General features: G+C 45.1%; 1 protein-coding gene across 6 annotated transcripts in view; it reads right to left on the bottom strand.

Moving 5' to 3' along the window:
• LOC119813206 (solute carrier family 22 member 21) overlaps positions 1-27,754 on the bottom strand; it is a 64,468-nt gene that overhangs the window by 34,327 nt on the left and 2,387 nt on the right. For 5 of the 6 annotated variants that reach the window (XR_005285155.1, XR_005285154.1, XM_042055009.1 and 2 more), the window contains exons 2-8: positions 19,543-19,646; positions 8,181-8,335; positions 7,169-7,340; positions 5,916-6,042; positions 3,073-3,173; positions 1,816-2,030; positions 174-356 (exon numbers count right to left, since the gene is read on the bottom strand). Coding sequence is in view for 4 of the 6 variants with exons in the window: in XM_042055009.1 (XP_041910943.1) it covers positions 174-356; positions 1,816-2,030; positions 3,073-3,173; positions 5,916-6,042; positions 7,169-7,340; positions 8,181-8,335; positions 19,543-19,646 (1,057 nt within the window). In the remaining 2 variants the exon portion in view is untranslated. Of the gene's footprint in view, positions 1-173; positions 357-1,815; positions 2,031-3,072; positions 3,174-5,915; positions 6,043-7,168; positions 7,341-8,180; positions 8,336-19,542; positions 19,647-27,754 lie in introns of those variants that run through there. The other variant, XM_038328395.1, reaches the window with a different exon arrangement.

Here is a 27,754-nt window from a genome sequence, read left to right as displayed (position 1 = left end):
TATCTTCCATTTGAAATGGGTGCCTTCTCCCCACTACACTTGGAAAGCACCTTCTCCCTCCAGGGTCCCAGTACGGATGCATCCTGCTAACTATAGGTGCTTGTGTCCAGCTCACACATAAGGTACTTAGAGCTTTTGCCCCATCCATCGCTCCAGTGCTCCATGGTACTTACCAAGGTAAACAAAGTAGGGAGACAGGATGCTGCCAAGGCGGGATGCTGTGGAGCTGACCCCCACACCCATGTTTCTGACCACAGTGGGGTACAGCTCAGCTGTGTACACGTAGACCATGGAATAGGCAGAGGTGATTCCAAACTTGCCCACCATCACCAGGGCAGTAGACAAATAAATTAAGTCTGGAGAGAAAGGAATGATAGCAAAGGCAAGAGGGACCAGTATAAGGGTTGCCCTGGAGGAGTTCTCTTCCCTTTCAGCCTAAAATGAACTTACTTTCTCCCTGACTCAGGGTGGAGACAGTTGGGTAATTTCTATACCTTCCTATTGGGAGGAAACACTATGGCTTAGATTTCTTTCTAAGGGGATTCCTACATAGAGACTGGGCACTTTAGCTATGTGAGGGTAAATGTGTTCCTCAACCTAGAGGCCCAGACAGTATGTGCCCCTCATCCCAATCTGCCTGCCTTCCAGAAGTCTTCCTGTTAGGGATGAGCTGCTTCCGCGGAAGCTCCCACTGAGGGCACTGTGGAATTAACCAGGACTTGGATATGCATGGGGGAGTCCAGCTCTAGCTCAGTTCATGCTGGCAGTCTACTCAACAAGTTCACAGATCTGGGCTTTGAGGTGACTCAGTGGGTAAGGGCATTTTCAGCCAAGCCCGAGAACTTGTGATTCTCAGGACCCACACAGTGCAAGGGAAGAACTGACTCTTCCCACTTCCTGTAAGCTCTCCTCTGACCTCTATATGTGTGCTGGGAAGCATGTCTCCCTGCTCCCAATAAATAAGTATAATAAAGTCATTGAAAATATCTATAAGCCATCTGAACTTAGGGATGATCTTCCAATAGACTTTACTGTGACCCACAGGTCACTCTGAGCTCAGGTGAGGGCATTGCAGTCACTCCCAGGTTCCTTCTGCCACACACCGGGTTGTCCCTGTACAGTCTCACAGTTACCACCAGAGGTCCCAAAATTCATAAGGGCATGAATGATTCTGCCAAGTGATGGACAAATAAGGCTTGTCATCTGTTCCCCAGGTTGTCAGAAAGGGCTCCTCCTGTCTATTAGTAGGATATCAAGGCAGTTTTACCAGCACAGTCCTGCCCATAGCCTCAGCTCTCTCTTACCTCTCCCTCTTCTTCACTTATTAGTTCCTTTTATACCCTGAAGTATACTGGGCTCATTCCCTCTCAGAGCTCTAACACAGGCCAGGCTGACATCTGACTCCCAATATAACCAAAAAAGACCTTGAACTTCTCATTCTCTTTCATCCTCCTTCCAAGTGCTTTGATTACAGGTGTGACTAGTTTTCCTTTTTCTATCAAGTTTTCTGAAATGCTCTTCCTGGCTTTCTTTCTTTCTTTTTCTTTTTTGTTGGAAATAGGTCTTTTCTGTGTAGCTGTTCTGGAACTCTCTTTGTAGACTAGGCTGCCCTCAAACTCACTGAGATCCGCTTGCCCCTGCCTCCCAAGTACTGGAATTAAAGGTGTGCACCACCATCACCTGGGTAACCTCTTGATTTTTAAGTGAGTATTGGACACTGTAACACAGATCTAATGGTCTTGACTGTATTTACTTTCTGGTTCAAGGAAAGTGGAACACAGAAGACTCAGTCCTGCAAACAAACACCATCCATACCTGAGGGTACCAGATGCAATAAGAGAAGGACACTGCCACCAAGGAAAAGGGAACCAGCCATGGAATATCTCCGGCTCACATGCTGCAGCAACAGCCAGGCCAACACATAGGCTGGGACTTCAACAGCCGCCAAAAGGAAGCCATTCAGGTAGATGTTCCCATTCAAGTTAGGAGTGTCAAGAGAAAGTCCAAAATAGCCCACAGATATGGTCAGCCTGCAACAGGGAACAAAAGAGACCCGGAGAAACAGCACCCATCACCCCAGAACCATAGACCTTTAAAGACATTCATCTTCAGCAAGTTCTGAACTGCGCTTGATACAGGGAATGGAAGGGTAGTCACCCTGTTACTTACTTCCTAGCACAAAAGTTAACTCTCCTTGGGTAAGTCATTTGCCAATGCACCTTCACAACATTTCATAAAGAAAGTGTCTCAGCAAAATGAGTTATTAATTGACATTGGCTTAATCATTAGGGGAGGAGTCGCAACCTGCATTTCACCATTAAAATCTTACAAGAAAACATTTATAAAAATCCAATGTCCCAACTCTTTTTTCAAACCTCTATCTCCAGAAATTTTTACATTATGATTCATAACAGTAGCAAAATTACAGTAACAAGGTGACCAGGACAATAATCTTATGGTTGGGAGTCCCCACACTATGAGGAACTTTATTAAAGGGTTGCAGCATTAGGAAGGTTGAGAACCACTGCTCTATGAACATCTCAGAAGGGCCATATCCTGCATCCATGTTTCCAGAAAGCTCTTAGCAGCCCCTGGAGCCCAAAGGATAAAGTGTCTTCACTGAGACCCTTCTTCAAATCCCCAACTGTCCCAGCCAGAGTGTAGGTCATCAACAGAGAACACTTTTAAGAGGAAACAGCCAGGTATGGGGATGTGCAGGGTGTGTGTGTAAATGACAGACACCGTGGCCCCACTGTAGGGGAGCTCCCTCTGTCTCCATGAACATAGCAGAGTTGCTGACAGTCTCTTCCTGCCTATTTACCACACAGAATCTACTGAGGGAGGGGACAAGGGACAGAAAGGACCTGTGGGATCCCTAGATCCTAACATTTTCTCCTGATCACTTTCTCCTTTCCTGGGCTTCCACTACAAAAGAACTGTTATGTCCCTGTGGCTGCCATCCATCACAAGAACAACCCCGCATCATGTGAGGACAGAGGTTTTCAGCTTTGTCTGCAGACAAAGAGTCCTGAGAGTGGGGAAGGCTCAGGCAGGTAGGTCTCACTTACGCACCACAGGATTATGGACATGATGGTGAGGATCCTGATATTCCGGGTTCGGATCAGATCATAAATGTGGTGTGAGTGAGGCTTCTTGGAACCTACGTCTTGTAACTGCAGGAAGAATACAGTTAATGGTATAGAAGGAGAAAATGTTTGTAGACCTGCAACCCATCATTTTCACCATCTACTTCTCAAGATTTAGGGAGCATCCTAAGGTTCTTCTTTGAAAAGACAGAAGTATAGTGACCTCTGATGACCAAGACCCCCTGTAGACCTAGTCAATGACAAAAGGAAACGAAGGACAATGAGGGATAAACGAGGTATCCAGCAATTGAAAACCAAGGTTTTTGCAAGGAGGGCTGCTTGTTCGTCCCAGCCACCTGACTAGCTTAGACCAGAAATAATTACACAGAAACTGTATTAATTAAATCACTGCTTGGCCCATTAACTCTAGCTTCTTATTGGCTAACATCTTAATTTAATCCATTTTTATTAATCTGTTTATCACCACGAGGTCTTGGCCTACCAGCAAAGTCTCAACACGGCTACCTCCAGCCATAGATCCATGGCATTCCCTGACTCCGCCCTTCTTTTTCCCAGCATTCAGTTCTGTCTTCCCCGCCTACATAAGTTCTGCCCTATCAACAGGCCAAGCCAGTTTCTTTATTCATTAACCAAGAAAAGGATCACACTGACAAAAGGACCTCCCACACCACAAGGTGACAGCCACCTTACTGGATTACCCTGCTCATGCTCACGGCCACCTGTCAGGGAGGACTTTGAGGTTTCCCATGCAAGGATGACTCCCTGCTATCTCAGAGAAAAATAAGGCTGTGTATTTTACTGAACTGAAATATAAATAATGAATATTTTGAGTTCTTGTACTATGTAGTTACTGGTCTTCTTCCAGAAAAAAAAAATCAAATTGAAAATAGAAAAACTGACCCATACTTCACCCAGAGTAACTCCTTATGAGATTCAGCAGAGCCAACGCCATCACTAAATTACATGTCTAAACACATGGATGCTCTTTCTTAGCCAACACACTTTGGGAACTTGTTTTTTACCCACTCAGTTGTTCAGTGAAAAATCATCCTGGACTCAAAAAAATTCTGAAACAGCTCCATTTCCTCAGTGGTGCTAATGAGGCTAGAGCGCTCACCCAGACTGACTCGACATAAATGCAACCAAAGCCACCTCACTTAAAATGACCTCAGTCACATTCCAGTCCTGACTTCTGCGCCTCAGAGACCTTCTAGAGCATGATGAGTGACTGTGGCTGCTCGGCCACCACTTAAGGACTCTTGGTGGCTATCAGCATCTTCGCTGCCTGTGACAACTGCTTCCTCTCTCACCAGCCCCCAGTCCTCATCAGCCCAGAACATCTCAAACATGCCTGCGGCTTGTACTACAAGAAATTACTCCTGGATTATGAGAACAGGGAAGAGATGGCCATCAGAAAAAATAGCTGTCAGAGTGCAAATCTACCAGTGTATCAGATTATCTTTTGATGACAATCCCTGATGTTGTGTGGTATCTGTACATCGTATGAAGATGTAAAGCTGTGATTGGTGTAATAAACATCTGAATGGCCAGCCCAGAGGAAGCAGGATGGGAAGTACAAAGAGATGCGGTATTAAGCCACGCAGCAGAATGTAGATAAAAAATTATGGGTTAATTTAAGTTATAAGAACTAGTTAGGACAAACCCGTGTTAAGGTTGAGCTTTTGTAATTAATAAGAAGTCTCCGTGTTATTATTTGTGAGCTGGTGGTCCAAAGAAAATCCATCTATACCCTGAGGCATAAGAAACAGTGACTTTCCAGAAAGCTAAAGTTGATGGAAGCCTCTTGCTAATGAAAGACATTTTATTATCAAAAGTAATCCAGACATGATAGCATATCTTTTCAGTTCCAGTTCTTTGGAGGCATAGGCAGTGAAATCTTTGTGAGTGTGAAACCAACCTGGTCTATACAGATTTCTGAACCAGTCAGGGTTACATAGTGAGAGCATATGTTAAAAAGAAAGAAAGAGAGAGAAATGGTTAAAATATATTGTTACTTGGGCTGGAGAGATGGCTCAGTGGTTAAGAGCATTGCCTGCTCTTCCAAAGGTCCTGAGTTAAATTCCCAGCAACCACATGGTGGCTCACAACCATCTGTAATGGGGTATAGTGCCCTCTTCTGGCCTGCAGGCATACAAGCAAACAGAATAATGCATACATAAAAAACAAACAAACAAACAAACAAACAAATATATTGTTACTTTATGTTACTTGGATAGAAAGTAAAGTAAGCATGGAAAAAAAAAATCCATGGAAGATAATAGGTATCTAGAACCATTACTTATCCTCTGAGGTCCGAGTGTATATATGTTCATGGGTGTTCATGTGTATGGACCACAGGAATGTGTGTGTGTGTGTGTGTGTGTGTGTGTGTGTGTGTGTAGGCTAGAGGTTGACTTAGGGTGTCATCCTCAATCACTTTTCTACCTTACACTAGAGACAGGATCTCTCCTCGACTGGTTAGCTGGCTGGACCTGCCAGTCCTGACTAAATCCCTGGGATCCTTCTGTCCCCGCTTCCCCAGTGCTGGGATTACAGGTACACTCTGCCATGCCTGGCTTTTTGGTTGGTTGCTGGGATCTGAACCGAGGTCCTCATACTTATGTGGCAGATACTTTACAGACTGAATCATCTCTCTATGCCTTTAACTTCTGCATTTCAACAGACCTTGCTCTACGGATGGCTGGGGTTTGGGTAGAGTTAAGGGCTGAGCTCCCGTGAGCTGTGCTGTATGGTGCTGATCTAAAATGACCAATGTGAGTCTCCCCACCACCTTCCACACAAATTTACCTCATCTGGATCAAAGATAGGGGAAGGTGCAACAATTCCATTGATTTTGGCAGCTTTGCGGATGATCACCTCTGCCTCTTTAATTCGGCCTTGAGAGACGAGCCATCGGGGGGACTCAGGAATACACCTGAAAGTACAAGTGCATTCTACTGAGGCCTCCTGTTCACTTGCTTTCCCAGAGGCTGGGCATGCTTAACTAGAGACGGGAAATGAGGTTTCAGGTGCAGAGGGAGTGTGTGGAGTATCAGGAGTTTTCATAAGCCAGAAACAGAGATGGCCCAGTCTTCCCTAAGCTATGAGTTCTGCTGAACACTGACTATAGTGAGGAAAACTCAAGCATCCTGCACATCCCAAGGGGATCTCCACTCGGGCTGGCACCTGCCCGTCTGCAGCAGTGCTGCCCCCTTGTGGGCTTTAAGGAGGCAAGCACAGGATGGAGTCCTGGTGCCTGGCTTCTGCTGAGAGTTAGGCACAGCCAGATCCTGCTATCTTCTACTCTGTCCCCGACATCCACAGAAACTTCTGCAGCGATCACTTGACATCATTTCTTCCTCTCTCCACCTCTGATTTTGGACTCGACAGCCTCTTTCCACAAAGCAGCATGGGTATCAAGGCTGGAGTCTTACTGGATATTTTCCTTGTCCTCAGGCAGCCTCTCTCTTCTATCATAATCAGGAGCCATAATGCACTATTTCTTCTTCTCCCACTATTCTCCAGGGCGCTCACCACTGTACATGGATGAGGATCTCACCTTAGTCAGGTCTAGTGTAAGGAGTGATTCCTGCCTGGTTCCTCTGTCAAGTTCCATGGCTTATTTCTGAGGCCTATGCTCTGCCTGATCAATGCCCCTCTGTTGGAAGTGTAGCTGGAGCCTGCATTCCTCTGCAGAGCCACTCAAGGAAGCTCACTTCTGAAGCCCTCCCTTTCTTTACCTCCAGACACCCATGCCTGGAGCCTCAGCATCAAGCATCTACAGCCCAGGTCTTGCTGTCTTGTACCGGATCTGAGAATTCCCAGAGGTTAAGTTGGCCCCTATCTGCATGCAGCAAATTCTTAGTTCAGCCTAGAACAAGGCACAGGACAAGCAGGCTTTTCTGAGTATGGAGAGACTTTCTGACCTGATTTATAAATAATATTCATTACCTTTTTCTGGGATCTAGAATTGGGGTTTGGGAACTACTGCTGCCCTCTACTGGACATGAGACATAAGCCTCCCCAAAGGTAGGCAGCCCAAGGGGCAGGCCCACACTTACCACCAGAGAAGCCCACACAACACCCCTGGCAAAGTGATTGCCAGCAGCAGCTTCCGCCAGTCTCTGATGAAGTATGCAAAAAGAGGCAGCACCATGAAGCCAAATGCAAAAAATATGCACACTCCTAAGGTGGCGAATATAATTCGAATTGACTTGGAGAGAATTTCTGTTCCTGTTCAAAACAAGGGAGGAGTCAAGTTAATCATTAATTGGGGCTATTTCCTTATGACTCTTCTGTGGTATCATTTTCAGTGCAGAGACAAGAAGGGAGCCAGAGTTAGCTGTGTTCTGAGGCCCTGGGAAGGGTTGCTTTGATTTGCTCCTGGGTGTTTCTCTGAGGTCCCTGGGCAACAGTGCTCTCATGAAAACATCAGCAGCAGCATCCCCAGCCACACATGCTAACTATTATCCTTCGAGGAAAACAGGATGCTCTAGGAAATGTGCAAAGAAAGTAATAATCCTTTCCACAATACAAACCAAGGAACCCAGTGATCTGATTGGTTCAGCAAGGCTCTTCTAAACAGGGAGACCAGAAGCTTTCCAGTGGGAACAAGGTGGCTTGCCTGAGTCAGAGCCTTGAAGGGTGGACTCTGACAGAACCTCAGCTGGACCTCTCAGCTCACTGTCCTTGGCAGACACTGACAGCCACCAATGCTCTTTGGCATCTCCCTTTCCTAGGGAGCCCGCCCATCATGGCCCACCCCTGCTGGTGTGCCTCCTTCTTTCTTTAGCTATCTAGGCCCCTGCCCTTGCAAGTCTTTAAGAATGGATGCCCTGTGGTGAATCCTAGTTAATGGCTTAAGTACTAATAAGGCCAAGGGGCCATAAGTCAGAGGCCAGAAGAGAACTGGACATCAGAAGTCAGAAACCATTGTCAGGCTCAATTTCCCAGCAGGTAAGCTACGTTTATTTACTGGGGAATTCTAGCCAGTTTTCCCTGAGGGACATCACAACTTGTCTCCAGAAAAGTGAAACACAGTATTTAGAACTGAACTCCAACTGATATCCATACCCAGGACAAATGCTGCCACATAGTTGGATATATGACCCATTCCAACAAGGGTATACAGCGCAGTAAACATCTCGAAGTTTACAGAGAAAACTTGCAGGAGGCTGAACCCCGTGTGCATGGCCATGGTCCAAAACAGTACAGTCTTCCGACCAAACCTGGGGAGGAGAGGAGGATCACAGAAAAACAGCTGGGAGAGGCAGCAGCAACTGGTTCCACTGAGAGGGGCTTACTCCTGTTATAAGGACTGGCACCAGGGTAGTCCTACTCTCTGTCCCCATGCTGTCACTGAATTCCATACTTTCCAGGATGAATTTGTAGCCTGGACATTCAGGCTGCTTCAAAGGCAGTGCCGCGCTGATGCTAGTGACTAGAGGGGGTAGAAAGGCATTTGTTATGTTTAAATACATATATTCATAATAACTTTAAAGACAAAATACATTTAAAAAACTCAAATATATAGTTGCATTACGATTTGACTTTTGTAACATTGAGTATATTCTCTCCGAAGTTAATTTTTTTTGGAAGGGGGGTTTCGAGACAGGGTTTCTCTGTAGCTTTGGAACCTGTCCTGGAACTAGCTCTTGTAGACTAGGCTGACCTCGAACTCACAAAGATCTGCCTGTCTCTGCCTCCTGAGTGCTGGGATTAAAGGTGTGTGCCACCACCGCCCGGCTCAAATTAAAAAAAAATTTAACCGCATTTATTTACATTTTAAAGAAGGGTTTGGGAAATAAATGCAAGACAGAAATTTCATATACTTTACACAATTAAATAGACATTCACACATATTTTGATAAACATAAAATAGTCACTTGTATATAACATTCAGGAGCAAAATACTTATAAATACAAACAAATGGCTCAAAGCCTGCAATGTGGTAACAGACATGCCTGGCAATTGTGTGCACTCAGATTTAATAACTGTAGGTGGCTGAAGCAACCATGTAACCTGAGTCTTTCTTCTGTGACACCAGGGACAGAAACCTCGTTCTAGGTCAGTGTTTTACTATTGAGGTATACCCCAGTTCACAATTCTAACCTTTTCATTTTAAACCTTTCTTTTATTTTTATTTATTGGGGTGCATCCAAGTGGAGATCAGAGGGCAACTTATGAAGTTGATATCTCCATCCATCATATGAATACTGGAGGTTGAACTCAGGTCATTATGTTTGCCAGCAAGAAATTTATGTTGAGAATGTAAAAGGTCACCAGGCAAGCAATCTGATTTTTTTCTGCTTGAGTTAAAAAAATTTTAATTTTGTGTTTATAGGTGTTTGGTCTGCATATATGCCTGAGCATAATATTTATGCTTGGTACCCTCAGCAGTCAGAAGAGAGCATTAGATCCCCTAGAACCAGAGTTACAGATGGTTGTGAGCCTTTATATAGGTGCTGGAAATTAAACCTAAACCCTGCAAAAGCAGCTAGTGCTCTAAATGTCTGAACTGTCTCTCCAGCCCCCAATCTTTGGGAAAACAAACAAACAACCCTAAAAAACAATAACAAAACCCTCCATGGGTCACCCAAGGGGCTGAGATCTAGAGAAATTTTTTATCTTTCTCAAGTGCAGATGTACAAAAAAAAATCCATCTATTCATTTGTTGTGGAAGTTTCAACAGATCAGCACAATAGTATCTATTGGGAATGATGCAAATATGAAATATGTAGCATAATGAATTATAGATAATGATACTTGTAATTCAAAATAATGGGAGGAGACGAGCATAGTTTACTGGCAGAGAGCATGCCTAGCAAGCATCAGGACCTGGATTCAACTTCCAGCACAAATGAAAACAAAACAACTACAAAAACAACCCAACATACAAAATCGTTTATTACAGGGACAGATTACGGGCAACTACATGAAGGCAGCCAGAGGGGCAGGAGACTTGCATCATTATCTACAGTGCAGACTGCTGTCTTTCTTAGATTAGCATGCTTCTGTTTTCTTTTGGTCATGGTTCTTTTTGGAGAATACATTCACCCACACTGTCTGCATGGAGGACCTTCTCCTTAGTCCATGTAGACTCACTCACTATGGGAAACACCCTCGGATACACTGGAAACAATGCTTTCTCAGGTTTGTAGGTGTCCATCTGCTTACTATGTTACAGTTTTCCTGAGTACCATCAAAAAACGCATCAATCCCTTCCCTGGACATAAGCTGTCTTCTCTCTTTACGTATCTTCTTTACAACAAGAATCTCAGTTTGGAGGTTTTCTTTGGTGTGTGTGGTGTGTGGTGTGTGTGTGTGTGTGTGTGTGTGTGTGTTCTCCTGTGCATGTGTATTTATGCATGTAGAGACCAGAGGTCAATCTCAGTGTCATTATTCAGAAGCTGCCCACATCATTTCTTTAAACCCATTTCTTTATTGATTCTCTGGGAATTTCACATCACGCACCCCAAACCCACCCATCTCCCAGTCCCTCCACATCCCTCCCTCACCCCTGCAGCATGCCCCCCAAATTACTTAAAACAAAAACAAACAAAACTCACCTCACTCCTCCATCTTTCTAATACCTCTTCATTCATTCTACTGGTATCAGGAATTGTGGCGTGTCATGCAGTATGTCCAATCAGCCCCACTCACAAAATATTCATTGCAATGAGCCACTGGTTTGGTTCAAGGCCTCTGGTACAGCATCATCACTGCACTGTTGCTGAAACTCCTCTCAGATAGCCTGCTGTTGCCCTGCAGTTATCGCTGCAGTACCAGTCCCTTCCCGCACTCCAGCATGTCAGAGATGGGGTAGATGTTAGTGTGGGCCAACCCAAGGCTCAGGATGTGGGTCTGGGTGGTAGCTGAGCTGACCGGTCAGGCGAGGGACAGAGCCAGCTCTCTTAGGCTCCTACCATTGGGGCCATCTCTCCCCAGTGCGGGTGGATGGGAGCTCTTCCATAGGGGTACAGGGCTAGCTCTTCTGCTGCAGTGCCCAGCAAGGGGCAGAGCCAGCTATCCCAGGGCTAGTGAAGGACAGGCTTGGCTCAGTATGGCCCTTGGATTTCAACATACATGGTTCCTATGATCCTCTATGGTAACATGGGCCATGGACATCATCACAGATCCCTGCTGCAGCAGGAACATGCCCCCAATTGCAGCTTAGGCCTTTATGTCACCATGGCCCTGATGGCAGCATGGCCCCAGTAGCAATAAGGCCCTTGGACACCAATATGGACTTGGGTGGCTGTCCAGATCCTGGAATCTGCACAGCTCCCAGTGGTATCAGGAGTCATAGAACGTCAACACAGACCCTGGCTGTAGCAGGGCCATGGACTCAGACATGGTCACTGGCAGCAGCTAAGGCTCACCATGGCTCTATGTAGCAGCTCAGGCCGCTCAGATTGACATGCCTCCTGAGCACTATGGCCCTTGGACACCAACATGGCCCTAGGTGGTGGCCCAGACCCTTAGCATCTGTATGTCCTTTCATCATATCAGAAGCCACAAACATCAACACAGAGCCTGGATGCAGTAGGGCCATGGACCCAGACAAGACGCTCAGTTGCAGCCTGGGCCTAGACATTACCCTGGTCCCCAGTGTCAGGCAGGTCAACAACATCAGTCGATTTGTCACCACCCTCACTTCTTCAGAACTGCCTCTTACCATAGCACAAGAACAATTCTGCTTCTCTTTCTCTTCCATTTCTCCACCATAGACTTTCTCATCATAATGGCAACTACCCACCTGGTGCTCAAGGCATTTGGTGGGCCTGTGGATGCCTTCAGGTACACCAGACTATGAGGACCCAGGCAGCCCCATGGGTGACTTTTGTTTGCCTGAGCCACATGGCATCAGGTGACCCTTGGATCTGTCTGCCTCATTTTAAGATAGGGTTTCTCACTGGAATGTAGAACTCACCCATTAGCTTAGGGTGGCTGGAAAATAAGCTCCAGGGAGCTTCCTGATTTTCCATCCCTGGGATTATAAAGCAAAGCCACCCAGCTGTTTACATGGAAGTGGTTCTTCTATAATCCAATGAAAGCTTTTTTGCAGATTTTTGTTTTGAACAATGTGTACATATATGTTTGTGGGGTAGGGATACATACATGTGTTAGTACAGGTGCTCATAGAGACCAGAAAATGAGATCCCCCACAGCTGGAGCTGGAGCTGGAGCCAGCTGGGAGCTGCCTAATGTGGGAACTGGGAATGGAACTCAGGGCCTCTGCAAGAGCAGTGAGCACTCACTGCTGAGTGCGTCTCTGGCCTGGAAATGGTTACTCATGGGTGCTAACTTGGGTGGGGCAGACACTGGATGGGCTTCTGAGGCACAAAGTTCTACCGCTTGACTTGCTGGTAGTTGTCAGGCCACTCCATGTAGTTGAATTGTGACAATGACAGAATCTAAAGTAATTTGGCTTCCAGAACTAAAGTAAACTTGTTTTTCTAGGTTCTCACCCTCCCCATCCTTAAAGATGCTCCCAGTCATGACTCTTCAACGGAGATGTTTATTCATCACCTGCATTCTTAAACTTGTCACTCCCTGATAACTCCTAGCAACAGCCAACCATGGGCTAAAAGGGAAACTTTTCAATCTCCGCCCCCCGACCCCTTGCTATGAAAAGTGTAGAAGAGACCGCCACTATGCACGCGGGCCTGAACTCTTCCCCATATTCCTGTCATGCTGCTGTCCACCTATCTATGATGTTAAGAACTACTTTAATAAATCTCCTACTCCAAAAGAACAATTCACCTCAATCCCTCCCCACCTTTGAACTACAGGTGCAAAACCTTTTGGTTTACTTCCTGGAATAATTCATCAAACCACACAATTATTCTATGATACTTTCTGTATCTGTATTTACTTTAGAAAACAAACGTGTTTGTTGGTTTGTTGTTGCTAAAATGGGTGCCAAAAAAGGAAGGAACAAGTCAATCTGGGGAAAGCAGCAGATTCTGCTTGAGTCTGGTCTGAGTTGGCTCATACCATGTACATCAATGAATGCTTACTTTCTTATATTAGGACTGGGGATATTTCTGCTTTAAAAGAATGCCACCTCTGCCCTCAAGAAGCTACTGTCTGATTGGTGAGACAATATCGCTCACACTTTAATCAACCATGCTACCAGACACACCATTACACACTGAGACAAGGGCATAAAAGGAATGGCCCCCAGGTCCACGGAGACACAACAGACTCTAAGGGCAGGGACTGGGCATCCTGGGATGATCTCCCTGACAATAGGGCACTGGCGAGGTCCAAAGGAAAAGAAACTTCTGGTAGAGGGGGAGCATTCAGCCTAGAATGAGAGACCATCATTAATCCTATGACACACTTTCCACTTACTAACTTTCTTCGGTGCTGTGAAGGAAGTCCAGGAATTGAATTAATGGAAACTGGCACCATGAGCCATTTGTGTGGCCAAGAAAAAGCACTAAGAGGAGAGAGGAGCCAGATTATGAGCATATACACTATGGCTGGGGAGCGTGTGTATGTGTGTGTGTGTGAGAGAGAGATGAACACAGGGCTTGAATGGCAAGCATTAGCTGCCCAACAGAAGCCTTTGGAGGAAGAAGGGAGCTCAAACTACAAAAGGCATTCTGGCTATTAGACAGTGAAGAAGGAGACTCCCATTTGTGCACTGTTTTGTAAGGAGGGCATGCCATAGGTACAAGACAGACTAGTACAAAGTCTACCCCTTTCCTTCCAATGGCTGCTCAGGATAAGAGAGACCTAGGGAACCTAGATCTCTCATACCACTACTCTTTGGCAGCTGGAGGTTGTGAAGAAAAGAAACTTGCTTTTTTTTGGCTTTTTGAGACAGGGTTTCTCTGTGGCTTTGGAGCCTGTCCTGGAACTAGCTCTTTTAGACCAGGCTGTCCTCGAACTCACAGAGATTTGCCTGCCTCTGCTTCCCAAAGGTTGGTTTTTTTTTTAAAACCAAGTCTTATCATATAGCTCAGGTTACCCTTAAAGTCTACCTTCCTGCTTAGCCTCTAGGGCCTGGATTATAGGCATGCACAACCATACTTAGACCAGAAAACCTCATTCTGAACTTTATTTTTAATTTGTTATATTTCTGGATGGGGTGGTGGCGGAGTACATGTGGTAGTCAGAGAACAACTTGCTGGAGTTGGTTCTCTCCTTCTACCACATGGGTCCCTATGACAGAAATCAGGTGGCTGAGCTTGGCCAGTACCATTACCCAGAGTCCTCCCACCCACAGACCTCACTTTTAAAGGCTGTCAACTGTAGAAGGAGCTGCAGGCCTGCTTTTCATCCCGCCCAGCTCCTGGTCGCCAGCTAGCTTTACCCAAAATAATTATATGGAAACTGTATTCTTTTAAACACTGCTTGGCCCATTAGTTTCAGCCTCTTATTGGCTAACTCTCACATCTTGACTAACCCATGTTTAGTAATCTGTGTAGCACGCTTACCAGGAGAGATCTTAACCTGCATCTGTCTCGGAGAGGAGAGTCATGGCGACTGACTCACTGCCTTCTTCCTCCCAGAATTCAGTTCTGTTTACTCTGCCTAATTTTCTGTCCTATCAAAGGGCCAATTTTCTTTATTAACCAATGAAAGTAACACATAGACAGATGACCCTCCTCCATCAGTCAACAAAATGGCAAACATACATATTTACAAGACCAGGAACTATTAATCTACTTCTTCCCAGTGTTGAAACCTCTCATAATACAAAATGATAGCCTAATATTGTCACATAAAAGGCATGACAATGGGCCAGGCAGTGATGGTGCATGCCTTCAATTTCAGGCAGTCATATTTCTGTGTTTGAGGCTAGCCTAGTCTATGGAATGAATTTCAAGACAGCTAAGGCTACACAGAGAAACTCTATCTCAGGGAGGGGGGAAGGCATGACAATATAAAATTATCTTAATTTCATTTTAATTTCGACTTAATAATATGCCAGGAAGAAAGCTTAACATTTCTCCCATATTAAAAAGTTACTGCTGCTCCTCTGAACACCAACTGAGGCCATAATCTGGTTTGGTTGTCAAACTCAGAAGTAGTGAGGCACAGAGCCGACCTCACAAGCCCGAGCACATCTCTGGCTGTGCAACAGGCTATGGCAGTGCTGGGCGCTGCAGGCAAGGACTGCAGGCAGGACACAGCACTCAGTGCTTTCATTTCCAGGCTAAGTAAGCTTGCTTAAAAGAGATTTCAGGTGCAAAAGCTAAAACACACAAAGACGGGTGTCATGTAAGTCACTATGTAACTGAGCATGACCTTAAACTCATAATCCTCCTGCCTCTGTCTTCTAAGTGCTGGGGTTACAGGGGTGCACCATCACACCTGGTTTATTCGGTGTGTACATCAAACCTAGGGTTTTATGCATGCTAACCAAACACTTCACCAACTGGGAAGTGGAGCTACATTCCTAGCTCTCTGCCTCAAAAATTTCAGAGAAGGTCTCCAATATACTCCATCCCCCTTCTGTAGGGAAGGTGATGCCTAGCATGCTCATGAATTTTGTTTCCATTGTTTCTTTGGGAGCAAACTTTTTAGTGTGGGAATTCCTCTTTCCTCAGGTGATCATAGTGTTCCATGCATGGTTCTTAAGATGGCTCATAAAGATCTATTTAACCTAGCACACAACTGGCGTGGTTCCTACACTCAGCTTGAGCACTTCCTCCTTGATTTTGACATCAAATCAATTCCTTTGAGATTCAGTGGTCATTCTATCCTTAAATTCCTCACTTCTGCTGAAGAACCTCTCAGCCTGCTCCTGCCCCTCCTCTGCCATTACACCTACAGGAACCTCTCACGGATTAGCTATACATCCAACAACACACTGAATCTCTCCAATCAGAGGTCTTGTAATCACCCCAAATTCAATACCTTCCTATTGTATCCAATGTCTCCCCTGCAAATGTGGTTCTTTGTCTTAGCTATGAAGGCCAGAGGCCTTTTCTGTCCGCACTCCCCACATGTGACCAGTCAGCAAGTCTTCCTGATTTCACTCTCATCTCTCCAGCCTTGGTCCTATGCTCAGCCCCTATCATCTTCTGCAAGAACCACTGAAAATATTTTAATTGATCCCTTTAAGTTCTCTCTTGTAAACTGGGTGTGGCAGTGTGCGCCTTTAATCCCAGGACACAGGAGGCAGAGGCAGATAGATCTCTGTGAGTTCAAGGCTAGCCTGATCTACAAAGGGAGTTCCAGATAACCAGTGCTGTCCTGCAGAGAAACCTTGTATTGAAAAAACAAAACACCAAAAACAAAAAGGAGAAAGAGAGAGTGTGTGTGCATAAGAAAAAAGGTTTCTCTTATTTTCCTTCCATCAATACTAGACTGTCAAATACTTTTTTAAAATGCACGTCTGATAGTCATACTTAAGTTTTAAAAAGAGTAACAAAAAACTCTCAAGGCTTCTCACTGAACCCAAATGCCTTGTTGTGATCTAAGCTAAACCCAGTTTGCCCATCTGCTCAGGCCTCTGCCTGCCTCTGGCCCTTTCTCTCCACCCTACTCTCCAGACTGATGGAGGAGGGTCATCTGTATATCTGTTGTTTCATTGGTTAATTAATAAAGAAAACTGCTTGGCCTGATAGGACAGAAAATTAGGTAGGCGGAGCAGACAAAACAGAATTGTGGGAGAGAGGAAGCAGAGTCAGGCAGATGCTTTAGGCAGTCGCCATGCCTCTCCTCTCCAAGATGGATGCAGGTTAAGATCTCTCCTGGTAAGCCACCCCTCGTGGTGCTATATAGATTACTAAATATGGGTTAAAGCAAGATGCGAGAAGTTAGCCAATAAGAGGCTGAAACTAATGGGCCAGGCAGTGTTTAAATGAGTATAGTTTCCATGTAATTATTTTGAGTATAAAGCTAGCTGGGTGGCAGGACACAGCCCCGCAGCTCCTTCTACACCAGACCTGAGCCACAGTGGACTTCTATTCCCCAGCCTCAGTTGAGACTAATGCATGACTGTTCCTCCTGCCTGGAATCTCTGCATCTCTCCACCACTTTTGACACAGATTTCTACTCATCTTTCCACCTCAGCTCATGCTTTGCTTCTCAGTAAAGCCTCCTCTGGCCCCATCAGACACTCTCACAGTACCCTGGCCTCTGGGATTTCTATTTCCCACTGCCAAGGAAAACAATCACTTCCTCAGTATATTGAATCCATCTATCTGCCTTGCCAATAGGCAAGTTCCAGGTGAGCAGAAGTCTTTAACAGTAGTCTAGAAAACCAAAGGATCAAGTATTTCTGGGCCTCAGTATGTAACCAGCTACTTGCCCCTATGTAACCTAACCACCGTGTTTAACTTTCCCCTCTTATAGAATGGGAATAACAGTTCCTGCTTCAGAGGGTTTTAAGGATATGGTTACCTCCTTGGCATTTAGGGTTTGCTGTATGTAGAACAGTGTTTGACACTCATCACATACTACATATTTGCTAAACCAATGAAAGCCATCAGGAGATGCTTGTTACTAGATTAAGAGAAACATCATTTTCCAGCAGGGAAATCCAGAGTTGGCAATCTATGGTCACAGCTTACTGACCTCTTTAGTTTTTAATTTTTCCTGTCTCTGTGAAATAGTGTTCCTCAGTGTAACAGCTGTCCTAGAACACACTGCTGGTCTCAAACTCAGAGAACCACCTGTCTTTGCCTCCTCAAGTACTGAAGAAGTGTGCCACCACAACTGGCAGCCTACTGACCTCTTTAATGCACCCTAGTAGCTTTGAGTATTTTTGTTTTTAATCACTTGGTGACTCCTGAAAATAAATCTAATGAAATATACACTTACGTAAATTTTCATTAGCTGAGTGTGGTGGTACATTCTTTTATTTCTAGAACTAGGAAGATGATGCAGGAGGACAGCTCCAAGTTTAATGTCATCCTGGCCTACATAACAAATACCAGGTCACGTAAGGCAAGAAAGACCTTATCTAAAGAAAAAAAAAAAAAAGGACCTACAAAAAGCAAGTGTAAGCCTCATGAATTCGGTTGGATCTCTGGAAGTAAAAGTGAGATTCTACAGTTTTCTCCTGACCTCCAAATGCATGTTTTGGCATGCTGGCATACATACATCTCCTCCAAAATATATACACAAATAATAAATAGAAACATACAAAACAACACACAAAGCCCCCAAATTTTGAGTAATGATGTGACGATGATCCATAGATAAAATGTGTAATCATATCACCTTGAGTGTATGTGACAGAGCAATGCAGCTTTACTTCCCAGACAGAATAACATTCTGTCTCAGCCTGGACTTTTCTCTGAGCCAGATGCTGCAGCACCCTCTACTGGGTATAGAAGAATTCTATTGGAGCCGGGCGGTGGTGGCGCACGCCTTTAATCCCAGCACTCAGGAGGCAGAGGCAGGCGGATCTCTGAGTTCGAGGCCAGCCTGGTCTACAAGAGCTAGTTCCAGGACAGGCTCTAGAAACTATAGGGAAACCCTGTCTCGAAAAACCAAAAAAAAAAAAAAAAAAAAAAAAAAAAAAGAATTCTATTGGAGTCACTATGGCCAAAGCTCTGGAGCAAGCCTCACTTCTGACCTCAGGAGTCTGTGATAGATCACAAAGCTCCAAGAATGGGATATAGCATAATAGACCCTTCTGAGAACTTCACAAAAGCTACTGACCTTTATCAAACAATAACAACAACTCCGCATATATAATCCCTAACTATTTGCATATAATTTTATGAGTTGTTACTTTTGGCTTCTGAGACAGGTTCTCATTGAGTAGCCCAAGATGGCCTTGAACTCTTGCTCCTGTGGTCTCAGCCACCTGAATACTGGGATTATGGGTGTGCACTACCACCCACTGCTTTAATTTCAAGTTTTTAAAAATTCCCTGAACCATTGATGTAACTTAGATAAAAGCTTTAAATCTGTATAAATACCATGCTTGTAACAAATAACATTCATTATCCTGGTCATACAGTAAGTGCTATAACCACAAGCCACTTACCTAAGGGTCACCAGAGTTCTGTTCCTCACACCACTAACTGACCAGTGAGATCTCAATCTTCTGTTACCTTGCTCAGGGAAAGAACCTTATCTTTAGAATACAGAGGTGGGCACCATGGTATTGTCTAGTGCTCTACAATACAGCACATCCACACATGTATAACGTCAACCCCTCTTTCCTTTTTTCCTACACCAGAGTGCTATAATCTTCCAGGGAAAGGAGGCCACACATATATAGAAGTGAATCATGGCAAGGCAACTGGTCATTGGACCATGGGTACGCATGGCTTGGCTAGCTCAAGTTTTTCTGCTCAGCAAGAACTGGAAAATTACATGAGAGGTTGTTGGCCCATTTGGAAGTTGTTGGAAGTCTATGCTAGACATAGATGCTGCTGCTTCTGAAACGAATGGCCATGGTCTAAGAGAACCATCAGCTGAAGCTAAGGAAAGGTACATACTCCTTGATCTTACCTGTCTGAGAGCTGTCCTGAAATGAAGGAGCCTAAGAGCACACCCACGTAAAAGAAGGAGGTGGTGAGAGGGCCTTTCCAGTCATCGTTACACACCAGGTCCCACTGTAGGAAAAGCAAAGGGATACATCACTCACTTCTTTTCTGAGATGTAAGGCTTCTTGTTAAATGAACTGGCATTTATGAATGTTCTGAGTACATGCGCTCACTAACACAAGCAATGGCTCATCTGGGCAGCAATGCAGAGAAAGCAGGTGCCTCCCCCCCAATCTTGTCTGCCATAGACTATTGTCTGCCTTCCACAGAGCCTGCTGCCTCCCCAGTACCCAGCAGAGGCTGGGAGAGTGCTGCTCTCACAAAGAATGTCTTCTAGGCTGGTGGCAGAGGAATAAACAGCCGGGCCTCTCTGCTGTCCTGGGTTCATGCAGTCACCTATGCCTGGGTGTGGAGGACACCCAACTGGCTGCCCATAAAGAACCTCCACTGCTGCCTCAGACATACTACTAGCTCTCCACTTTGGAGTAACACGTACTTTAGGATGAGTTAAGATGGGTAGCAATCCCAACCCAGGGGATGATTGTGGACAGCTGGTCTCCAAGTCAAAAAGGAAGCAGAGACCAGCAGGAGTCAAGCATGCTGAGCATCAGGACCCTCCAGGTTCCACCTGCCTTGGTGGTGCTAGCACCCAGATACTGGATAGGTGGATAAATGTTCCTATAGTGACCACCATTCACATGTGACTGCTAAAGTCACTAGGAGTGGTTGGGGTCATAAAGCTGAAGGAGTCAATGATGGCAGGCAGCGTGTGAGCTTCTGTGAAGCTGTTTGTCACATACTACATTATGGCTACTGTCACTCTCAAATATGATAAAATGTATTACTTCTGCTAAAACAAAGATGAAATGAGGGTAAGTTGCTGGAAGCTGTTTATCAACACGTCCATTGTGATGGTTTGGGACTGATACATCCATGCTAGACAAGAAATCCATTCAGAAGATTGGGATGAAGCTGAGTTAGTAGTGTGCTGCCTAGCATACATGAAGCTCTGGTTCAGTCTTTAGTACTGCACAAAGCATGCGTGGTGATTCATGCGTAATCCCAGCTCTTGGGAAGAAGAAACAGAATGTCAACGTTCAAGGTTGTTAATATCAAGGCTAATCTGGGTTATATCAGATCATGTCTTCTGTAAAAAAAAAAAAAGGAGGAAGATGTGGAGGAGGATAGGTAAAAAAGGAAAAGAATGTACCCTATTTTCTTTATCCATTCTTCAGTTGTTTCCAGGTTCTGGCTATGACAAATAATGCTGCTATGAACACAGCTGAGGAAAGTCCTTGTGATACGAGTGTTCCCTAAGCAATTCTGGATAGGTTGCTTGAACTTGCCTTCCCCTGTAATCAGACTGATGACTATCTTAATGGTCATAGAGCCTGAAGGAAGCAGATGCAGAGATTCACAGTGAAGCACTGGGCTGAGCTCCCAAAGTCCAGTCGAAGAGAGGGAGGAACAATAATATGAGCAAAGGATTCAAGACCATGATAGGGATACACACAGAAACAGCTGATCTGAGCTAGTGAGAGCTCACTGACTCTGAACTGACAGCAGGCTCAAACTAGGCCCTCTGAATGTGGGTGACAATTGTATGGCTGGGGCAGTCTGTAAGGGTACTGGCAGTGGGACCAAGATTTAGCCCTAGTGCTTGAATTGACTTTTTGGAGCCCATTTTCTTTGGAGGGATACCTTGATCAGCCTAGATATAGTGGGGGAGAGCCTTGGTCCTGCATCAAAGCCATGTGCCAGACTTTGTTGACTCCCCATGGGAAGCCTTATCATCTCTGAGTGAATGAGGGATAGGGTGGAGGGGAAGGTGGGGGAGCAGGAGGAGGGGAGGTGGTAGAAACTGGGATTGGTATGTAAAATGAGAAAAGATTGTTTTAAAAAAATAAATTTAAAAAACATAAAAGAAAATGTACACAGGATTCTACAACTGAGTTCTAGAGTTGTGGACCTCAATAAGTCTCCCAAACACACTTTCGAGGCTGGATAGTATATAAAAGCAGGTCAAACTCATCTATAGGCAGGCATGGCAGCATCTTTCAGGCTTTCACTCCTGCTGCTTGATTTATTCTGTTCTTAGTCTGGGTAAGAGGTGAACTCAATGAAATAACTACGCTGTCACCCACCACTGACAGTGTTGGGAGCATAGCATGAAGGTCCTTGTACCCACAGATCACCAGAGAAACCAGGAATGTTAAGCACACAGGATTGTTTTTCTAATAAGAAAGATGAAAAACCTCTTCTTCCATCCAGAAAGCTGAGACTTGCAAGCAATTAATTGCTTGGTGATCTGTGTTATCTGTCTGGCCAGGCCATAGGCCATATCAAGCTCCTACAATTAGGACTGGAGGTGGCTAGTAATCTAAATGACCCTGATAGCCACAGGCTTCCTCAAGCTCCTACAACTAGGACTTGAGATGGCTAATAGCCCAAATGACCTCTATGCTATCTATATGACAGACTAGGCCAGACCCTTAGGCCCTTAAACTAGTACAAACAGCCTATCTCTAGAACCCATCAACTTGGATGAAATGACTTGTTGCATGAAATACCCTGAGTTGCATTTCAACGTAATTGCTCTTCTTTGTACATTGGGAATTGTATTACACCAGGAAACTTTTCCCCCAAAATTGTATTAGGCTTAAATATATTGGGAATAAACCACCTGTTATTAGACTCTTCAAAGTCTGACCCAGTTTGATGAAGTCAATTTGAACTGGGTTTTCATTCTTATCTCTTCACAGGGTTTTCTTCCCTACCTGGACATCTCCAGGGACTCCCACTGACAGTTCCTGATACCTCTCAGGGCCTGGCTTACAATAAAATTTGTCTCCTACTGGCTATAGGGAGCCTCTGAATAAGACAAGAGTTCTCAAAAGCACAGGGTGAGTCCCACCTATTCACCTGCCAACATTCATATCCAATGCAGTAGGCATTTTGGACTTGGCCTGAATTCTTGTTGGGAGGTGGGATCATAGTCAAAGTTACACATTCCTGCTTGATGAGCTTACACACGAACCTAGTATTCTGTACTCACTGGCTACTCAGCTATAACTGAAGTACCCGAAGATTAGACCAGCAATGCTTCTTCTACTTGGTAGGTGGCTCTGTAGTACTGGCCATGCATCAAGCTTCATAGATGGAGAACTAGAAGAGGGGACCCAAACTTGGAGAATAAAGAACAGCTATGACCAGGGTCCACACTTCTAGTCAGAAATGTGTCTCTCTAGTAGTAGTGGGTTCAAGGGTATATTAACATAGGTGCCAGAGCTCTCCAAACTGTCCACTTAGCTAGACTCTTTATCTCATTTATGTCTCAATCACTGATGAGCTTTCCCCCTGAGAATCCCATGCCCTCTTTTGGTACTTCATGCATATGGTACTTCAAACACATGCATGCAGAACACTCACAAAGATAAATCTTTAAGAAAAAACAACAACTGTTGAACTTTTATAAAAGAAGATATGTTTTATAAAAGGAGATATGTATGCATGTCTGTACAGGCCTTTATACCTACATACATGGAGACTAGAGGAGTATGTTGGCTGTCCTGCTCTATTCCTTTGAGATGGAGTCTCTCCCTAAACAGCATAGCTATGCTTGGCTCCTCCACACTCTTGCTTTCTGAGACAGGGATTAGCCGTGGCTTCTCTCAAACTCAGAGAGCCACCGCCTCTGCCTCCTGGAGTGCAGATACTAAAGGTGTGCCCCACCACACACAACTTTCTATTCCTCTTTTTAAAAATGATTTTAAAAATTTGTGTATGACTTTTTAAACTTTATGTGTTTATGTGAGTGTATGTCATATGTGTATACTTGCGTAGACCAGAAGAAGGTATTGGATCCTCTGGAGTCAGAATAAAAAGTGGTTTTGAATTGCCCATGTGTGCTAGAGACAAAACTCAGGTCCTCTGGATGAGCACAAAAAGACATCTCATAAGCCCCACACCTCTTTCCTGGTGTGGGACAATTGTCTGTATTCTGTCAATTATATTTTAAATAAATGCTGATTGGCCAGTAGCCAGGTAGGAAGTATAGGTGGGTCAATGAAAACAGGAGAATTCTGGGAAGAAGGAAGTCCTAATGTACAGTCCTGGCCCAGCCACGGAACAAGTAAGATGTGACTGCCCCGCTGAATAAGGCACTGAGTTCATGTGGCTAACACAGACAAAAATAATGGGCAAATATGTTATAAGGGTTAATAAGAAGCCTGAGCTAATGGGCCAGTCAGTTTATAACTAATGTAGAACTCTGTGTGATTTCTTTGGGACTTAACAACTATGGGAACCGGGCAGGACAGAAACCTCAGATAATACTTTCCCTACTTTTTTCCTCCCTCCCTTCCTTCCTTTTTCAGTGTGGGTGCTGGGATCCAGTGTCAGCAAGCATACTTACCCTGAGTCACCTCTCAGCCTAAAGAAGCACATCTCTACCTCATAAATAATGAGCCATTCCTTTCAACAATGGGAAGAAAGGGGTGGGAGAAAGAGAGAGGAAGAGAGGGATGAACGGAGGAGGGTGGCAGGGAGGAAGGGAGGGAGAAAGAGAGGATACAGTCTTCTGGGACTAAATGTTCTTGCTGAACATTTATGAATTTATGAATTAATGAACCAGCTGGAAGAGAAAAGTGATAGGATCTATGTCCAAGAGGCACAAATCTCCCTGAGATGTGCCTAGTGTGTCTGCATCGGTGACCAAGCACACTAGGAGGTCTCACTTCCTACTTTCCCTAAAGCATTGTGTTCTGTCCCCCACTACAAATAATGGTAAGAGTTTAGAGTCCCAACAATCAGGAATCTGAAGCAGGAAGATCACTTGTGGTCAGCCTAGTCAACTTAGCAAGAATCAATTTTACAAAATAAAATTGAAAAAAAATTATAGTGGATCCTTGCTTCAGGGCTTTCAGGAAAGAGAAGTAGTGCCTGTTCTAACAACCTCTGTCATGCCGACCATGTCCTGAACAGAGCAATGACCTGGGAACTAAATGATACATGGCTGAGTGGCTCAATGGATAAAGGGGCCACCGCCCTTCAACACAATCATTTCCTTTACGGTGTTGTGCCCATCTGCGCAGAGTCCAGATGAACTCCAGACTTTCATCTGTAGGTTTCTTTTATTATTTTTTACATTTATTTATTTATTAATTAATTATGTATACAGTATTCTGTCTGTGTGTATGCCTGCAGGCCAGAAGAGGGCACCAGACCCCATTACAGATGGTTGTGAGCCACCATGTGGTTGCTGGGAATTGAACTCAGGACCTTTGGAAGAGCAGGCAATGCTCTTAACCTCTGAGCCATCTCTCCAGCCCCAGAACTTTTTTCCCCCACACCACAAACAGGCATGGGAAGTCACACACGACACAGTCACACAACACAACACACACGGGACACAGAACCGCTCTGTGACGGACCCGGGACCAGAACACAGGCCCTTGCATATCGCAAGCGCTGCGCTTAAAAGGCTGAGACACCACCCAGCTCCATCTGTAGGATTCTTTTTTTGCTCTATGACTCCTGACTGTGTCACTATCGAACCCTGACCCAGAGTGCTGGTTCTCAGTAAGAGAGGGTTCAGTGTGACTGCTCCCATCAGCTGTGTCTACTATGGCTCTGTGCACAAGGAGTTAGGGCCAGCAAGTGGCTTTGGTTTGTCATGTAGCTACCAAGGCAAAGATGAGTGTCTGTGGATCTCAGAAGTGGGCAGGGCATGAGCGAGGGGGTGGCTAACACAGGTAAGCAGTAAGGTCCTGGCTCCAAGGTTCTCTAGTCTCTATTTTTCAGACTCATGCCAAACCCACCAACTAGAGTGTTAGGAGTTTTCATCCAGTGGGTTGTGGATAACGGTGGGAAGAATTCCCATTTTCCAAGATGACCTAGGCAAGAGGCAAGACTGATGGAAAAGCTAATCTGGAACACCAGAGAACACCAGAACACCAGAGAACAAGTTGGAGTCCTGCTGATGCCTTGACAAGAGACTCATGGAAAGCAGAGACGGGTATGGTGTAGGACAATGCAGAGCCATGCCAGACTTCAGCTGAAGGAGCCCGAACTCATAGGCACCCGAAAGCCATACAGAAATGTTTCTGCCTGCAGGCTTGGCAGGGTTTCTGTGAAACCATAGAGCAGGTGGCACAGCAATGTAAGAAACAGGCAGGTTCTCAGAAGAAGGGGTAGTTCTGGATCAGAAGTACAGCATGGTGGGTAGGAGTTGCCAGGTGTCCCAGAGATAAGCAAGGATCAGGAAGAGGGGCCAGCCTACAAGCACGTAGCTCATCAAGCTTTTCTGATACGTGGGCTCACAAAGCTCTCTGACCTCATAGAAAGGATCTCCTTTCTTTTGGCCAACCCCACTGCCTGGTTTTCAATACACATAGAGCCAAGCTCCAGTCAGTGTGTGTGTGTGTGTGTTGGGGGGGGAATCATATTTTGCTTAAAGCATTCCAGTCAGTCTGTGGCTCCTCAAGTTTCTCTTTTGTCTATCAGTTAGTTCTTAAACCTTCTATAAAGGCTCATAAATTATTTTCCCAATCACCCAATTTCAATTAAAAAAAATCTCCCTCAAGCTGGGCGGTGATGGCTCACGCCTTTAATCCCAGCACTTGGGAAGCAGAGGCAGGTGGATCTCTGTGAGTTCGAGGCCAGCCTGGTCTACAAGAGCTAGTTCCAGGACAAGCTTCAAAGCCACAGAGAAATCCTATGAAAAACCCACAGAAAAAAAAATCTCCCTCATCTAGCATCATGTCAAGATTCAGGGAGACACAGAAATATAATCTATTGCAAAGTTTAGTACTTCAATTATGTAATTTAACTTGAAAGTGAAAGAAGAGGAAAAGGAGGAGGAGGAGGAGGAGGAGGAAGAAGAGGAGGAGGAGGAGGAAGAAGAAGAAGAAGAAGAAGGAGAAGAAGAAGAAGAAGAAGAAGAAGAAGAAGAAGAAGAAGAAGAAGAAGAAGAAGAAGAAGAAGAAGAAGAAGAAGAAGAAGAAGAAGAAGAAGAAGAAGAAGAAGAAGAAGAAGAAGGAAGAAGAAGACGAATTGGGATAGAGGGCAGGCTTAGAGACATTTAGCAGGCAGTGGTCAGCAGGCTAGGTGTGGGTTGTCTTGGAAAAAGTCATCAGAATGTTAATGCAGCAGCTTTCAACAGTGGTTGTTCATCTAAGATGACAAGCCTTGAACTTCAAGTCAGGCATTCCAGTATTCCCAAACAAAAGGGCTAACTAAGTAAAGTATTAAACTCGCCTCCTGCAAAGACTGCTGACCTGTAAGTAGGTGAAAGGGCATACAGCTCTTACAAAACTGCTAAGACAGCTCAATAACATCCAGATCCATTGGGAAAAATAAAGACACGCTGACATTGGCAGCAGTGGTAGGTCGAAAGGATCTGGACTCCTGCTGCTTACTTTTCCTCTGGGGAGCTCACCAGCACTGCAGCCACCCTAGGCAGCAAGCAGCATGACAGTGAGGGCAAGTGACACAGGGCAAGCCCAGTACCCTCAAGGTCAGGGTAAAGTTCAAGAGGTGCCAGTAAATCCCTTCAGATTTCAACTGCCCGTCTCTGGGCAGCCAGAAACAGATCTGAGGAACTGCTGTCACCCAGTAGCCTCTGTCGGATCCCACTTGCTTCCAAGTACTGTGAGTTTGGAGACCAGGATGATGCGGAGCAACTGAGAATCTCTTCTCTGTGAACTCATAGATCAAAAGCACTAACCAACTTAGTACTGGCTTTTTGTTTCGTTTTTGCTTTGTGTAGGCCTGGATGTCCAGGGACTCATGTGTAGACCAGGCTGGCCTGGAACTCACGGAGATCCGCCTGCCTCTGCCTCCCGAGTGCTGGGATAAAGGCGAGCGCCACCACGGCCTTTAACGTTCACTCTCACTACTTACTTAGGTAGCAGGTAGGCACAGGTTTTGGAGACACCAACTCTCAAACATCCAAAGAAAGCAGGCAGTGATTTTTGCAGGGATGCTCTCAGACTCTACCCTTGAAAGGTCACAACCCCTGAAGCAACATACCTGGGAGCCTCCGTAAGGAGGGAAGTTCAGTCTCTGGCCTCCAGGCGGCTTAGATGCCATACATGGACCCCTCGCTTCTCCTTATTGCTACTGCTATGCAGCCTCCTGTAACCATTTCTTGCTCTTGGATCTGGACCTAATGGCTA

The sequence above is a fragment of the Arvicola amphibius genome, chromosome 4 (genome assembly GCF_903992535.2).
Source record: "Arvicola amphibius chromosome 4, mArvAmp1.2, whole genome shotgun sequence".
NCBI classification, from domain to species: Eukaryota; Metazoa; Chordata; class Mammalia; order Rodentia; family Cricetidae; genus Arvicola; species Arvicola amphibius.
Note: the sequence above shows the minus strand (reverse complement) of the source record. Positions and strands in the feature narration are given on the sequence as shown.